The sequence below is a fragment of the Manis pentadactyla genome, chromosome 4, assembly GCF_030020395.1.
Source record: "Manis pentadactyla isolate mManPen7 chromosome 4, mManPen7.hap1, whole genome shotgun sequence".
NCBI lineage: Eukaryota > Metazoa > Chordata > Mammalia > Pholidota > Manidae > Manis > Manis pentadactyla.
In genome coordinates, this window is record NC_080022.1 from 161,489,368 (window position 1) to 161,507,161 (window position 17,794).

The 17,794-nt window shown below is 42.7% G+C and overlaps 1 protein-coding gene across 3 annotated transcripts in view; it reads right to left on the reverse strand.

The window, feature by feature from the left end:
• The window catches only part of TOM1L1 (target of myb1 like 1 membrane trafficking protein), a 40,352-nt gene extending 34,335 nt beyond the window's left edge, over positions 1 to 6,017 (reverse strand). For 2 of the 3 annotated variants that reach the window (XM_036879536.2, XM_036879535.2), the window contains exons 1-3: positions 5,831 to 6,017; positions 3,426 to 3,510; positions 1,549 to 1,627 (exon numbers count right to left, since the gene is read on the reverse strand). In XM_036879536.2, the coding sequence (XP_036735431.1) occupies positions 1,549 to 1,627; positions 3,426 to 3,510; positions 5,831 to 5,888 (222 nt within the window). In that variant the 5' untranslated portion in view covers positions 5,889 to 6,017. The remainder of the gene's footprint in view (positions 1 to 1,548; positions 1,628 to 3,425; positions 3,511 to 5,830) is intronic. The other variant, XM_036879538.2, reaches the window with a different exon arrangement.
• Between the last annotated feature and the right edge of the window lie 11,777 nt (positions 6,018 to 17,794).

A 17,794-nucleotide genomic window follows, 5' to 3' on the forward strand; every position in this document is an offset into this window, starting at 1 on the left:
CCACAGGTTGAAATAGAAAAGGTGGCATTAAATTCATCTTCTGCTCGTGTCTTCCTCAGTCAAGTCTCCTAAACTTCAGCCACCTTGAGATATCCTAGGACCCACTTCATTTGAGGGCACGGCAGGCAACATATCTTTCTATAGTACATTCCATCGGCCCTTGAGCCTTCCTGGATACCAGGAGGGTGGAATGGGGGCTGAAGGACACTTAATCATTAATTAATTCAGTTGACACCTGATACACTGATATCCTGGGTGTTACACCATGTGCCAAGGAGCTGAAGGCACAGATAAAGCACAGTAGCCCATTCTTTCAAGGGGCTTGATTTGTTCTGAGAAGCAACACCACATGGAGTAAGGGCATGGAAATTAGAAGCCGAGAACTGGGTTGAAAACAAGCCTATGCCACTTAAACCTTAGGGGGGAAAAATCACTTAACCTTAGTCTCAGTTTCTTCATCTGTGAAATGGTTGTATAACGACTTCATGGGGTGGTTCAGAGAATCAACCAAGTGCCAGGCAAAGATGTATTTCTACATGACCAAATGTTCTGCAATGTCTACTGGAGTGCCTTACTCCTCTCCCCAGAGTTCCCTCCCTTCTGTGACCTCCCTGAGGTGGCTCCTATTCCCCTATTAGGAATAAAGGAGTGGCCATTTAAAAAAAGGTGAAGGAGGAAAATGCCTCTAAAACTGCATTCAGATCCTTGACTGAAGGGTTTCTTCAATAACAGCATCACTAAGATTGTTCAACTCATTTTATATCTTCTTATTCAGTTAACTCTCCAAGTAACCAAAATGGAAGAAGTTTTCCCCCCGGTGGACCTAGAAGACACAGGCTATGCTCAGCTCTGCCAAGTAGCCTCTTGATAAGCATTCCAAAGCCCCTAAGAGCAATGCGATGTGGTTGATTAATGCCATAGCCATGTGGCCTGCGGTGGGCTGGGTAAACAAAGGCATGCAGGAGAAATCAGAAAGCCACAGCTCACTCACAGGCAGCAGGCAGGGCTTGCAAAACATAAAAAGGGCAGCTCACCAGAGTGACTGAAGAGGTCGTGTGGCCAAGGATGGGGGGAAAAGGGAACACGTCAAAAAAGTGTCACAGACAATAAGGCCCACAGGAGAATTGCTTAAATCACCAAAGAACATTCTCCAGTTATACCAAACAGAACTTGGGATGAAACTTAATTACATGCCAGCACCTCAGAATTCCACAAAGGTATTTGAGGGAGGTAGAAACCTAAATGGGAGGCATTTTTCAAGACTTCAGTTCCCCCATGTGTACCGCATATACAAATTCCTTGTATCTACAAGTCTTCCATCTCCAGGAAAAAGTGACTTTCCAGAACATTCTCTTTCCACAAAATTAAACACTATTAAAATCGACAAAGTTCTCTCATTTCTGCAATTCTCATTAAACAGTTTTAGTTCATACTGTAAACAGCTTTTGCTAACCTACTGATTATCAGAATTTTTTTTTTTTAATCCAAAACTAAAACTGTGACTGTAGCTTGGAAATCCTAGAGTCTTCATTACAACAGAGTACTTACTGACAAGGTAAGTTGGATTTCTTTATGATTGTAGTTTTTGGAAATCCTTTTCTTCAAAGCTTTTACTGCATCTTTTGGCCTGTGGCAATAAATACAGTGAAATCATCAATTTAGGTATTGCTGAAAACTGAGTCTCTGAAAAGCAATTTGCATTGTGCAAAGAGGAATGGCTAAGGAAGAGACCAAGGCCTTGGCTCTCCTGGGCAGATCACTTAACTTTTCACACCTATTTCCTCATACATGGAGGCAGACAAAACTACCCACGTCCTTGTGAGAATTAAAATATCTATAGAAGAGAATTACCTAGAAAACACTGCACGTGAAATGTATGCATATCTACATCCATCAACACACAGAACCAGTTTATAGGAAATGTCACTCCCCAAACAGAGAGGGCTATTCATTTTAAGACTGTAGTATTTCCAGAGCACCGTATAGGCAAGGGGATGTAGGAGGGATTACTACTAATGAGGTCAGCTTCTGATATGCTCCAATTTTATATGACAAAGGGAAGAACTGTGTAAGTAGAGGGTCAAAATTTACTTTGAGATGGTCAAAAGGTACAAGCTTCCAGTTATAAGATAAATAGTTCATGGGGATATATTGTACAATATGATGACTACAGTTTTAACATTACCATATGGCATTTTCAAAGTCACTAGGAGAGTAAATCCTAAAAGTTCTTGTTACAAGGGAAAAAAAGTTCGTAACTATATGGGGTGATGGATGTTAACTAACCTTATTGTGGTAATTATTTTGCAATATATAAATATCAAGTCATTATGGTGTACATCTTATACATCAGTAAAAACAACAAAAAAGATACAAATGCTGTTTATTACCTTCCACAACTGTTGTTTTGCATGGGTACAATTTCTATTATATGATAATGGAATTATGTAATATCACATAGGTATATATAGAATTGTAACTAATATAAATCATATAGATATCTATATTTCTGGGAAAAAAATCCTACATAAAATCTAAGGTTAAACTCTTGGAAAAGCTTAGAATAAAGATATTGTTTTAAAAGGAAATAAATTACTTTGATATTTCCTTTTTGTATTATCAATGAAGGAAAGTTCACAGAGGAACCAAATATGGAAACAAGATTATAGGGAAAACATAAAACACTTTAACATACTAACCATAAGAATTTTCCACTGATAGGGTTAATAATTAAGTGTAATGTTTTCTTTAACATAAGTAAACTAAATCTCTTTCGCTATGAAAATTAACAGAATCATATCCCTTATCACAACCTGAAATTCAGACTATATTTCACAAAAGGTGGTCTTCTTAATGATTTTAAAACTTCAATTCTCTAAAATTTTAAAAAAATATAATAAAAACTAGCACATCATTTAAGAGCATAGCACGAACATGGATGAGTTGGCATTCGGAAGAAAACTGTCTTGTGACAGCGAGAGAAAAAAAGGACGGCTAGATAATTTCCTGATTAATAATGATAGTTGCCCAGAGACAGGTCACAACCAGGAGTCCACTAGCTTCTTGATAACATTGTTCAGTTACAGTAACAAAAAGTATGGGCAATCAGAGCAGGGGAAATTTTGAAAGAGGGAAACAATCTCTCTTTAAAGACCAAGGAATTTGAGCCTCACAGAGGCAACATTTGAAACTACTAAGGAAAAGGCAAAGAGAAGAAAAATTATAATGGATTCTCAGATATTCTACAAGCTGAAACAAGCGGCTGTCCTAATATTTCAACCTGACATGTCTTCAAAAGGCAGCAAGTGCCTAAGGGGTGATGAAAAGTTTCAACAAGAAAACCACCGAGTTTGCAAGAGAAAATGTACTTCAGTTCTGATCCTTCTTAACCAAAAGCAAATGCATGAACCACACACTGTACTCACCCATCATGGGCAGTGTTAATTATGTCACAGATGTGCATGAACTGGCCCCAATCTTCAGTCTGAACTCCAGCAAATGTAACCTTTTCTGCAAAGAAAAAGCTGTTGTGTTGAGGCTGAGCTACAACAGAATAAAAATTACGTTCTTTCTGAAATAATCTGCTTGGGGTTCACTAGCAAGTACCATTAAGTTTACCAAAGCGCAAGGAGATTTTTTTTTTTTCCAAACAATTTCCAGTAATTCAGGAATCAATCAGAAGCCCTGCTCAGAGTGCTGTTGCAAGAGTAATGAATGACTTATTAATAAAGACTGCAGGCACAGCACCCGGTCACAGAGCCAGGACAGGCCGGCTAAATCTCCATCTGCCTGCCTGCCTTTCAGAGGACAGGAACCTTTTCACTGGCCACCTGCAAGGTGAACTATGTAAAGATAAGTATTTTATTATATGCAATTTCATTTAATCCACTGTTAGAGGTGAAAAAACAGGAGTTCAGGTAAGTTAAGGAAATCATCCAAAGCTACACAGCCCATACAAGGTGAACTAGCATTCAAATCTAAGTTGTTGGACATCACTTTTTGTTTGTTTTTTAAACAGCATTTATTCTCCTTGGTGGGGGGTGGGCCTGGGAGATGATTAGAAAAAAAGATCTCAACTACTGAAATTGTCCATGCCCTTCAGCAGTAGAGCAAGGTCACTCCCAGCACCTGTACCGACCCAAACTGCATCTAGACGACTTGAATGCTCTTCTATCCAGAACCCCATTTTTAAACAGTCAGATATTTTTCCCTCTCAAGACATCCTCCTAAAGAATACAAAATGCCATCTGGGAAGGGTAATAGAACACTCAACCTGAGTGAGTTAACATCTTTCCTACAATGACGAACATCCCTCAGCAAGAAAACATCAAGTTCTACTGGGAAAGAAAAGAAAATTAAAAAGGATAATGAAGGGAAAGAATAAGGGTTTGGTTGGGGGAACCCCAAAGCTTAGCCTGCTTCCCATCTAGGAAAATAGCTAATTTAATTTGACATTCAATGGACAAAGCTGACCAGCCTTGTGCTGTTCAGGCACACACTGTTGTCCTTCTGCCAAATTCCACGCTCTTTCTGCTGCCTTCCCACCTTCCTAGAAAACTCCTATTCACCCTTCAAGAGCCACAGCAGAGTCAATTTCTCCCTTTCATAAGTTTTGGGTATTTTCACATTTTTTTCTTGTGTTGGCAATGCTACAACATTTTAGCTACTACAAAATTGTGTCTGTCTTCCCCACAAGACTGTGTTACCTGACAGCTGAGACCATATCTTATCTTTGCCTCAGCCAGTCCAGGCATATAGTTGGCAGTCAGTAAATGTTTACAGCATGACAGACCAAACTGGCCTATGAAGATGCAGTCTGAATCCATTTCTGCTCAGGGTTCATGTCAATATCCAATAGGGATATAACCAGCAACCATTTAGAAAGCATTTCCACCTCAATGATACTCTCACCCTTAAAGAGGTGGGAACTAAGGTTCAGGTTGAGTGGTGCATTCCTTGTCACACTGCAGTTAATGGAGCTGCAAGCAAAACTGCAAATGTGAGCCTTCCTACTATAACTACCAGGTTCTCATAATTTCCCCACCCCACTAACATGATCATGCTTTGCTTGGTATCTATATGCACGGTTGCCACACCCTGTTCCCAAGGGAGGCATCAGGGAGAAGAAGGAGAATGCATCTGGTTGCTCGCAAAACAGTCCAGGCACCGGCTTGTCTTTCCGTGTACATTATTCAGAGTAGAGCCACAGGAGAGAGACATGAGTTAGGCAGGCACCTGTGTGGTCCTTAGTGGCCTGAAGAGGCATCTGTGGCCCCGTGGCGTCTATGTTCCCTCTACCTTCATTCTAGTGCTGAACATTTCCATTCCCTTTGTTTACCCAGAAAAAGTAACTCGGGTTTGCAAGGGCCTGGCGACTGGGAGAACTGGTTGGAAGAGACCTGCCTCTCCCAGTGCGTACACATCACAACCTCCTTGAGCGTTCTCTGCCTCCTCTGTAAAAGCACAAAACCGTACTGTGCCCTTGAGTGGGCGCACTTTGTGAGTAACCTGCCCTTGGCCAAGAAGTTGACGCTTTCTGCTTGCAGAGGCCCCCAAACGCCACACCTGAATCCCGTACGTGGTTCACCTGTTGGGGTCCACTCCCAACTCCCCAGGAGGCATCAAAAGGCAGGAGATTTGGAGAAGGGGTTCTAGGGGGAGTGGGGCAGACAGAAACGCCTCAAAGGAAACGGGTGGGGCGCGGGTGCCCCGGGAAAGTTGCCGGGGGAGGGGAAGAATTTCCTCAAACTTGGGCCAACTCGGCCCTCTGCAGGCCGAGAATGGAGTCAAGGGGGAAGGGCTCCGGGCGTCTCTCCCCGCGCCTCTTTACCTATGAGGTGGCCCACGGAGGTCGCATAGGGGTCCCGGTGGCTCTTCCCAAACGCCATGGTGGCCCCAGAAGCCGGGCCCAGGAAATCCGCTTCCACTGCTCTCCAGCTCCGACTCCACCCGCTCGGGGCGCCTGGCTCCTCCTCTCCGCCCGAGCGCTTCCCGGGCTCTCGCCGAGGCTGCGCGTCCTGCCCGGCCGCTGCGGGGCGCCGGGCACCCGGCGTGGGGCGCGGGGGCGGGGACGCTGGGCGCCCGCGCACCTGCCACGGGCCTCGCGGGACGCGCGTGGGGGCGGCGCTCTCCGCGCAGGTGGGAGAGGCGGGCGGCGGCGCAGCGGGGAGCTCGCGGGAGGAGCGCGGGCGCGGGTTCGGGACCCAGGTGGGCTTTTCGCTCAGGCCGAGCGTACTGGTCCTGGGGCCACAGCCCGGAATTAGACACCCAGGCTTTGATCCTGCTACTTGGGCAAAACGCTGTTCTTCTCTGCGCCCTTTTGCTCCCCTTGGTAAAGAAGGATATATGGAGCGAACAACACAAATCTCAGGATGATTGTGAGAAAGAAGGAAACCGATTAAGTCAGTGGCTGGCACCCATACAATAAGTATTTAACCACTGAATGAATCAAATAATTAGAAATATTTCCCTCGCACCCCTCCCTTGTCCCAGAGATCCGAGACGAAGGCGTGTCCCTTGGCCTTCAAACCTGCAGGTGATGAATAGGAGGAGGAACGGGCTTCGAGTTAGGGATCTCTCCAGGGGCCAGCGTCCTTTGTCTTGCCCCTACTTCCTGAGGGACCACAGGGCGCCGCCAAGCAAGCTCTCGGTTCCTACCCCAGCCGCCTGCGAGCTGGGTTTTCCAGCGACGCTGAGAGAAGGAAAGGGGTTTTCCTTCTGTTCAGGCAGACAGTGTGTTTGGCCTTGGGACTGCTTTGGAATGTAAATCCGAACTTGAGACTCCAACCCCCCTTCCAGCTGTCCTTTCAGAAGCAGAATTTTCCTTTTCCTGTGCATTCAGTTAGCGTCTGGTGAGCGATTTTAGCAATCACCCGCGATGCAGTCTCCAATCTCTGCTAGAGAATGGGGTTTCTCCAGGTGATTGCAGTTAGCCATAAAATGGGCGCCCTGTGCTTGCAGATCTTGGTCAGCTTGGGCCAGTTCTGCAAGGCCTTCTTTGGCCCTGTAAATGGTGCCTAGAGAGATCAGAGGGCGTTTAGTCTGGCTTAATATTTAGTTTTATATAGTTTAAAATAGAAGTCAAAACCAATTGCAATGAGCTCTAAGTTTTTTTTTGGCTCTAGTTCTGTTCTTTCTAATTTTTCTTGACTTAAATGAACTAATTACTGGAATTCTAAAATATAGAATTTTTATTGTGATGGCATTTCTCATAATGGGATTGGTCTTACCTATAACTAGTATTCTCCACCTACTTATTCAGACCATGCTATTTTATGAACTTCCTTAGTCATCTCTACAGCCTCTGCTGACACTGTTGAAAACCTCCTTTGTGACATTACCAACCTAATCTCTGTTCCATGTTAGAGATTCTAGCAAAATATTTTGCCCTCTCAACTCCACAATCTAGCAACCTTAAAGAGAAAGTCAATTTTAGCTTAGGCTGCTATTGGTGTCAATGGACTTCCACCAGGAAATGAGAACTAGAAAGGAATCAACCATTCGGACAGATTTCTTTTTACCTAACTCTGCTACTTATGTGTGAGGTTGTTTTGTTTTTTTTTATATTCTTGTGTGACAGAATTGAATCACTGAGAACAGGAGAAAATGGCACCAAGGAGCATGTTCAGAACGTTAGGACTGGATACACAGAATCAGGTGGATGAGTACTACCTGTGTTTGAGCTCAGCTATGCCCGCGGAAGAGCTTTCTCTTCCCACCTGCCCATGAGGGTATATCCTTTTCTTTCTATTCTCTGAGACTTTCCCTGTGATCACCCTACTCTCCAGGGGTGAAAATCAACTCAGTCAGTGTTAACATGGTCCAGGAGCAAAATAGAATTCATCACCAAGTTAAGGTCAGAGAAGAACCAGAATCCCAGAAAGACACAAAGGTATATATCGGTTACCAGGAACAAAATCTCACCACAATTTCAATTCCAAGAATTTACTTCGCATTATTTATATGTACATCATAATGCTGGGTAGGAGCAAAGAAAATAATCTTTATTTAAAATACACTGAGCACCCCAAACTGAAATCCATGTTAATGTAGTCTTCATAATTCTGGAGGTAGGTAGCATTCACCTCATTTTTACAAACATAATCTGTTATAAGAAATTAAGAGATTAAGAAAAATAAAGCTAATTAATAGCTTGGCTAGAGTTTGAATCATAGCTGCCTGGTTCTAAAAGCCCATATTATTGCCAATTGGTGAATCTCTCATTGAGCATGATGCCTCATTTTTTAAAAGGATCTGTTTGATTCAAAGTGAACATCACAAAGAAGATAGGAATAAAGGCAGTCATATACTTTGCTGGCACAGGGTCCTGCTTTCTTCCTGTTCTTGTTCAAGAACAAGTATTTTCTGTACTAGAATTATATGTTAGGTATGCTCTGAATACATTACATGCATTATCTCATTTAATCCCATAATAACTCTGTAAAACCAGTCCCATTATGACTCTTTCTTACAGATTAGAAAAACCCAAATAAGTAATTTTTCCCAGTCACCTTGCTGGTGAAGGACTGATTCCTGAAGCTGTGACTTTAACCTACATATTATGCTAAATCTCATGGTTAGAGCCCTGGATAGTAGGTTATACACTTGACTAGTTCACACAGTCCTTTTAATTCCCTGGTGTGGCCAGTGAAAAAACCAGATGGCTCCTGGCATCTGACCATGGATTACAGAGAACTCAACATAGCCATATCCCCTCTGCATGCTGCTGTCCTCTGTATAACAGCCCTTATGGACACCCTAAGTCATGAACTAGGGACATATTATGTTGCGGACCTTGCTAATGCCTTGTTTTTCATTGATATAGCACAGAAAAGTCAGGAACAGTTTGCCTTCACATGGGAAGGACGGCAATGGACTTTCACTTTCCTTCCACAGGGATACCTCCACAGCCCCACCATCTGTCATGGACTGGTTCTCTCCCAGCACTTGGCTACATGGGAGAAACTGCCAACGGTGCAGCTGTACCATTATATTGATGATGTCATGCTCACATCTGATTCTTTTGAATATCTAGAAGGTGTAGCACCTAGATTGCTGCAACATCTACAGGAGAAAGGATAGGCTGTGAACAGCACCAAGGTTCAGGGACCTGGTTTATCAGTCAAATTCTTGGGGTTCATCTGGTTGGATAAAACTAAAGTTATCCCAGAAGCAGTGATAGATAAAATCCAGGCTTTTCCTACCCCCATAACCATGGCACTATTGCAAGAGTCCTTGGGTCTGTTAGGCTACTGGAGAGAGTTTACCCTGCACTTGGCACTAATTCTGAAGCCCTTCTACCATTTGGTACAAAGAGGTGTCAGGTGGGATTGGGATGAAATATGTGCATCTGCCTTCACTGCTGCAAAATGGACAGGCTGTGCAGGCCTTGAGTGTGATAGACCCATCAAGGCCCTGTGAGCTGGATGTTCATGTGACCAAAAATGGTTATAGATGGGGCCTCTGGCAGTGGCTTGAATCCAACCTATTGGATTCTGGTCACAACTCTGGAAAGGAGCAGAGGTATAGCACACCTTAATAGAGAAACAATTGTCTGCCATGTACCACACCTTGCTGGCTATGGAGCCCATCACTGGAAAGGCCCCAGCAAAGGTAATAACCACCTATCCCGGGGTGGGTACAAGACTGGACCCAAAATCTGTGGAGTGGCATGGCATAGACGCCTACACTGGCCAAGTGGGGCACACACCTACACCAGTGTAGTGCCAACTCTACCAGCCCCCTGAGTGAAGAACTCCAATGCTTACTGGGGTCAATGATATATACCAGTAAAAGATGAAGAATTTGCTTTACAGCCATTAATAGCAGAGAGCCCTTATCAGGAGGGAAGAGCTCCTATACTCAAACAGGCATAGCACACAGATGGCTCCAGCTACGAGGAGCCCCCGAAGTGGAGGCGAGTAGCTTTGCATCCTAAGACTTATTTAATATGGATGGAAGATGGTAAGGGGAAGAGCAGTCAACGGGCAGAGTTGCAGGCAGCATGGCTTACGATCACCCGGGAGCCCTCCCCCTAGTTGTTTGCACTAGTTGTCAGTCAGCTATGGACGGTGCTACATCATTTGAATGAAAAGCCCCAGAAAGGGGCATGGAGCCCCATAGACATGCTAATGCACACTGTTGCATCCCATATACAATTGCAAATACAAACCAACATGGAATTATTGAAGCTGGGGTTTGGCCACCAGAATAATATCTTGCTACCAGCACCAACTGCAATAAACCCTGGATACGGTTCAGTGGACATGGCCTTAGATGTTTCAACTCATGAACCACCAATGGCTGGCCCTCCTGGCATCTTGGGACAAGGTCTGGAGGCTGGCCTTCTGTGTATTCCTGGGGTAATGGCAGAGTGACCCCAAAAGATCATGATGGTGTACTCTAAAAAGCCAGAAGGTAAGAGCATCTTACCAGGGAGTTTGTTTTATCATTATGTCCAGTGCATGCACCTCCAGTAGCACTATATATAGACCCCTCAGAAACCCCACAGGGTTGAAGGGTAAAGGTATGGTACACTAGACCTCAACAGGACCCCCTTCCTGCCATGGTCCTATCACAGGACCGCTCTCTTGCATGCATCCTACCTGAAGGTCAACATTTGCCTATGTTGGTGTCACTAAAACATGTATCATTGCCCTTAAGGTTAATCTCCGCTAATGTCTGTGTGAATTGGGCAAATGCTGCTGCTTACTGGATGGACATGGACGGTGCAAGTCATGGACTCATCTGAGTTTGGGAGCTGGTTTGAGGATTAATGTAATTTTGTTATCTGCATCATAATTTTTGTTGTTATTTGTATAGTGTTGTAACCTTTGTTCTTATCGTGGAATTTGGTTACAATGTTCCAGCTTCTTGCACAGGGACAGTTGCAGAAGATTGAGTGCATGTAGATTGTGAGGCAAGAATCCTGGAGGGGTGGAGAGAAAATGGAAGTTCCATGGTGAGGATTCTCCCCTGACCCAGTCTATTTGCCCACTGCATATGTGCAATGCTCACAGGTGCAGGCTTGCACACGTGTCAGCAATGACTTATTATTGACTCTATATAAAAAGCTCTACCCAGTGCTGCAGGGCTGAGAGGGGACCGAGAAGCCCAGTGGCAGAGACCAGCTTGCTGCATGCAGACTTGCCCTGAGTATGTAATTAGATGATGCATGTAAAACACCTAAAATGGTTTTGGGCATATGATAAAGCTCAGTAAATATAAATTAGTTATCATTTTCTCCTTCTAGCCTTTCCGGTGGCCTGAAATTTTCACTATTAGAAAGCAGCCATTAAGGCTTGGCAGTACCTTCCTAACGGCCGTTCTTTAAACATGCAGGTGTTACCTGTTTGGGAAAAGAAGGTCCTATTAGCACCCACTTGCATTATGCCAGTCACAGATGCAGTTTTTATTAGGATATTATGCATAATGTTTAATGCATTGAACAATTTACTTTAAAAAATGTCTGTGGGAATGTGGCTCTGAAAAACAGGAGAGACTCAGAGCTGTGATTTTAGGCTGGCGTTGGGGAAGGGCAGGGCCAGAGGGATGCTATGGGGAGATTCGTTCACTTAGGGGAGCCTTGCAAGAAGGGGTGAATAGCAAGGGAGATGAGACATTTAATTTAGATGTCAGATTTGGTTCAAATCCCATTCACTAACTTACCTGTGGCTGGCAAATCATTCTATCAGAACCTGTAAGCAAAATTAATTAACAAAGATATATTTTTCTTCCCTTCCAGGATCCAACTCGGCTGACTCAAAGACTCAGAAACGTCAATGCATCAACCTGTGTTCCAGCACTGTGTGATCCTTTGCACCAACAAGAGCACTGATGATGCAACATTTCTTAGAGTGTTCCCCTATTGTCTCTGAACATTTTCTCCTTAGTGGTCACATCCATTTTGCAAGTTTTGATGGTAGTGCTTTCTTAATCTTACCAGAAAGTATCAATAGAAGGTTTTTCAGACAACAAGCAGGACTCATTTTCCTTTCCCAAATGGTCCTTAAATAGGTTTGGGACTGAAACACCAAGGGGTTGCAGTTGTCTCTTGAGCCGACAGCATTAACAAACAGATTGCACGTGCCCAAGCAATCACAATTACAACCACATCTCTGCTGCTGCCTGGTGACAAATTATAACACAACACAGGTTGTAAAATGCTTTGAAAATGTTAAAAATATGAAAAAAAAAGGAAAATATCTTAGAATTGTTGAAATTCCCTAGTAAGTACTTCATAGAGATTTGCTCAATGAATGAATATATGAATGGAAGTGGTATTACTGCTATGTAAGGCCACTAAAGCCTACAATAAATCACCCATGAAAGAAATCCATTGTATTAAGGAATTATTTCATCTGCCTTTACACTCTGGAATCAGTAATGAATTCTTGATGATGATTCTAATTCAACCCAGAGTAGGTTTTTAAACTGTGAAAGTGCTTTTTTCACTTACAATTTTACTCATCATTCATTTTATCTTAGAAGTGGACTGCAATGTACTTTAAATTACCTGCTTTTAAAAAGATAAGAGTATTACTCACATTTTTAGTAGAAGTGCCTTGAATTTCTTGTGGATGCAGAGTAAGAAGCATTTTATTTTATACAGGTGATTCTTTTTAACCATGAGAGGGCAGCCTTGTTTAACTTATCGAATTCTCCCAAAGGCCTACCTGGGCTTTTGGCATTCTGGCAGAATGATTCACCGCAGGGGGAGGAGGGCTCCAGGAACCCTCCCCCCCCCCCGCCCCGTCAATTGTGTTTTTCAGGGTGTTTTGCTAATAAAAGCTGGCTGCTCTTCACGGAAGCACACTGATGCTGCTCACTGTTTTTCTTTCTTGGGGTCTCACACTGGCAGTTAAACCTGTTATAGCAGTGAAAACTGGCATTTACTTAGAAGGCAGATTGGAGTCTAGGGAAGGTGGTGGTTTGGGAGGACTGACTTTGGTATCAGGAATTAGGTGGCTGCAGAAGGGATGGATTAATGAAAGCCATGCCAGGGATTTGAACCTCTAGATGATAAATATATATGTGTAGTTGTGCAAACTTGGAAATAAAGTTAATGGCCACCTCAAAGTGGCTATGCCATTAAGAAAGGTGTGAGGTTGAAGGTGGGACTAGCAAAGGAAGTATGTCATGATCAATTAGCATAGATGGTCAGGGAGATGAGAGGATCAAGCCTTATATTTTACATCCTTATTAGATCATTTATTCATTTGTTCATTCCTCAGCACACATTTTTTATTTGTATCACACGGAGGCACAATATGAACTTCTCAGCTAATGAGAGAAACTGTCTAGTAAATGATAACTTCAATTCTAAGTGGTGAATAAATTCATGGACACAACATCATGGATGCACAGAGTGGGAACTAACTTTGCATGGAGGATTGGGGAGCATAGAGTTAGAGCCAGGTCTGTTAGTATAGGCCTGAGTACAAATAATACAATGAATAGGAAGGGAACTGAGCTCCAGTAAGTTAGAAGCTCACAAACTCTGTACCAGACTTGGTTATTGGGAAAACTTGAAGTGCTTTTCCATCTCTATAAGGTTGATAAGTTATGAAGTTTCACTCAATTTCCTTTACAGTTAAAGATCCTTCTTTATCAGCTTTGCAAACTGAGTTTGGAAATATTCACCTGTTTGTCTACAAACACATAATGGGGCCCCCAAATGTTGTCAGTCACTGTGCAAGGAATCAGTGCTATGTGAAGGAGGTAAAATCCAGTCTCTACACTCCAAGTGCTCATGATCAAGTGGGGAAGAACTCATCACTTAGTGGGCAAAGTTAATTTATCTGTGCAGATGAACAGAAAATTCACTTTTCATCAAATCCTTGAATCTAATGATAAGTTTTTCCTCATTGGCCTCATATGAAGAAAGGATCAGGATGAGCTTCAGAATGGCTGGTATGGAAGTGGTAGAAACCATAGTATTTCATATTAGTCTTAGCACTAACTTATGAGGTGAATGACTAACCAAGTTCCTTACAAAAATATAGTGAAAGAACTTCATTAAATAAAAATGCTTTTCAAATCATGTAGTTTTTTCATATTTCTTTATCAGGGCATCCCAACATGTTTGGAGATACATTCCAATTCATGGAGGAAAAAAAGAGTTATTAAAGAGATAATATGGGGCAAATGTCTCTTTTAAGTGAATTAATGTATGCAGCATTCACAACGAAATCATCTGTATACATTTGGATGTATGTGTATTTATTCAGCCTGTGGTGCACATACCAACCCAAGGACGTCTTAAGGTAATTTTGAGCATCCCTGAAGCTGTTAGCCTCAGAATGAATACCTGCTATGCTCCTGAGCCATTCCAGAGAACACCCACTTCGAGCCCCTTTCAGAGTACTTCCTTGCTTTGAACACTTGGCCATGTCCTAAATCAGGGGTCAGCAGATAGTAAATATTTCAGGCTTTGCAGGCAACTACTCAGCCCTGCCTGCCCTTGTAGTGTGAGCGCGGCCATGGACAATACATAAATGAATCAACAAATGAAAACCAGGTGGCAGGCCAGATTTGGCCAGCAGGCCATACTTTGCAGATCCCTGTTCTAAGTCATTTGACTCAACCATTTTAGCTGATTGGACTAGGAAAGGGCCCCTGACAAAAGGGTAGCTGTCACAAGTTATGAGCAGCCTTGGGAAGGACCTGGTGTGAGGGCTTTGTACTAATCTGTGTTTACTAGATAGATAGATAGATAGATAGATAGATTAGATAGATAGATAGATAGATAGATAGATAGATAGATAGATAGATAGATAGATAGATAGATAGAACGTGCAACTATTAGTAGGATCAGTTGCAGCAGAATCCAAGAGTAGTCAGAAGGTATCACTAAAACCACAAGATAGAAAAATGATTCCCAAATAGAGGGTAGGATAGTTGGTTAACAATGTCAGTAGGAGTATCTGAGAAGATTACCATTGGTAGGGATTGTCAAACTCCTCATGCTGAATTCCTAAAATCCATAACGGGTCTTGGGACTTGTATGTCATGGAAACAAATCTTAGTTTTTAAACTATATTCCAGCTTTAGTCTAACCATTGCCAGGTTCCTGCAGGATTTCTGTTTTTTATTCTCATGTGTAGCCTTGCAGCCAGTTTCCTGTTGCTAGAGGTAACTTCAGTGAACCTCTATTTCTGGTAATTCCAAAGACCCTAGCTAACACTCTCCTCTGCCTATAGGCTGGGAACCACAGTTGTCTATCAATATTCATTACCAAATATTGGCTATGTTAGGAGACTTATCTGTTAATCATTCATTTTTTAATACTTTTTGTCTAGTCTTTGAATAGATTGAGTAAGTCTAAATAAAACTTCCCTTGAAAACACACAGATATATTCTCAGGGGGCAGATGGGGGGACACATTTGACAAGGAACAAGCATAAATGTACCCCCCCTCCTGGCCCTTCAGAGCTGCTCAGTGAGGCATTAGGGCTCCATATGGTGAAAACTGTTCCATGACAAGCCTAGTTTATTCCAGTTGTTGCTTTATTGGGGATCTTGGGGAAATGTTTTCATATTTCTCACCTAAGCGCAGCAAAGGATTTTGGGCTGCCTGGGAATAGGTGTAATGAAAGGTTACATTATTAATCAATATGCTTTTATGTCCGGTTATCCCTGGCCAGAGATGAGTCCTTCACTTAGCTCTCGACAGCGCCTGGAATTTAATTCAACCCTGGTCATCTCTGACAGTGTCTTATGGTCCCTTTCTCTGGCTGCTAATCTTAAAATAGCAGATTTTGGAAGAAATTTTTGTCCTTTTCTTCACAGTATGGGAAAGGAGGTTCAATTCTGCAGTTATTCAGCATAGAAAGATATATTATTTTTGAAGGGGTGAATTCTCGGATTTGTTAATGTATTTCCTTTCACAGCTGTGCTGAGGTTATTTTATTTCTCTGATTCATTCTTACTATTAAGAAAAAGTTTAGCCAATTGCCAAACACTGCATAAAACATGGCATCCTGCTTTTGGAAACTTTCTTATAGATCTGAGAGTACATGGAAATTATTAATATGAATCCCTTAGCTATTCCCTCTTGAAAGTATTCTGTTAGGAACCAGACCGCATTAATAACATAGCTGAGATTTGCAGACTTGCCGTGTACTAGACACTAAAGCACAGAATACTGATAACTTGCCCAGAGTTTTGAAGTACATAGCAGATACATTTGATTCCAGTGTATGTAACCACTGCACTGTCCTGCTTTCCCAGCACTATGCTTAGGAGCTCAGGCTCCAGAAAACTTAAAAAGAACTCTCCACATACAGAACTTGGAGATCTGAAGAAGAAAATCCGGGTGTGAGCCATGAGATATTTGATACCTCTAAATTTCCTTTTTTTTTTTCTGTAAGCAGGAGAAATAGGCTCTCCTGAATTGTATTTAAGTAACAAGTCAGACAGTCAATGCAATGTATTGACGCCCACCGCTTGGTGGCCTTCTATTAGGCACCCGCACAATGAGGCTACATACAGATCAGAATAAGGCAGTTCAGCAACCAGCTGATGCAGAGATGGACAGAGGCCTGCGGTATATTCTTGTTTTACATGAAACTTATCTTTTCTTTATAGAAAGCTATGATCCATGCTGCTCACATGGCTGTTTCCTGTCCTAATTAATTTTTGAGCTCTCTGTTGGATTTTAATTACAGACTTATTAATTCTTGGGAAGAGTTGACAGATGTGGTAGGTCGGTCATAGCAAATTAATAGGCAGGTGCTGGGTTAGGAAGTCCTGAAGATTCTTGAGTAATTGACTCACAGACAAGTTGCTCCTTGGAAGTAGGAAGCACACCCAAAATGTCTTTAGTGACCTGGAGTAGTATTTTTAGAAGGAAAGAAACTGAGGCTGGAAACGCAGATCCCAGAGTGGACTTGTGCTTTCTGCTGGGGTGGGAAGGATGAGCTGGAGGTTCTATGAAGAGAAGGGATGGGGTTGCTATTGGGCTGGGTCACCTGAAAGACTTGAGCAGGGGTCCTTAGGGTGACAGAAACACAATGCAGGCAAAGGAGAGTAAAGAGACACTTTATTTTTAGCAGGATTTGTCCTCAAACCTCAATACAAAACTCTGGAGAGAGCTAAACTGTAGAAAGTTCCCTTTTTGCCTTAGTTCAGAGCCTAGAACCAAAGCTGGGAAAATGGCCAAATTTTGTTTTACCCTTAAGTCCACTTCCAATTCTGGAACTTTGTTCCCCTGCTGAGAGAAGAAGCCATGCCAAGAGAGCTACAGTGCAAAAAAGTCCCTTTGCCCTGATGTAAAGAGGTTCTTGCCCTGGCTTTGTCCTGGTCTCACCCTAGGAAAGGGGACCTCAGAGGTGACAGCACTGGTGAGCTTCTTTCCATTTGGAAGCAGCCCTGGCTGCACCTGGAGTCTGAGAGAAATCTACAGAAAGGGGAGAAAGATTGGGCTAATAAGGTAACATTTTAACACTTTTAAAAACTCTACCCCTAAACTACAGCCTGCAGTCTAAGTCCCAGCCAGCACCCTGCCCCTTGAAGACGGCAGGTGTTCCCCCTCATGCTGCCTCATCCTTGGGAAGGAGTAAAGTGAGGATCAGGGAGAAGGGAGGAGCCTTGAGTTGCCTGTCAATATCTGTCTCTATAGGGAAATCAAACCATCCAAGCGCTATGTTTATAAGCAGGGTTTCTGTCAACAAAAGCATCCTCTTGTGAATGAATTTGAATTACATAAAAAGGGATTTAGAGCCATCAAGAAGAAGTTTCTAATTACTAAAGTGGTGAGATTGTAGTAAACAAAGATAATGGAAAATCTCTTTAA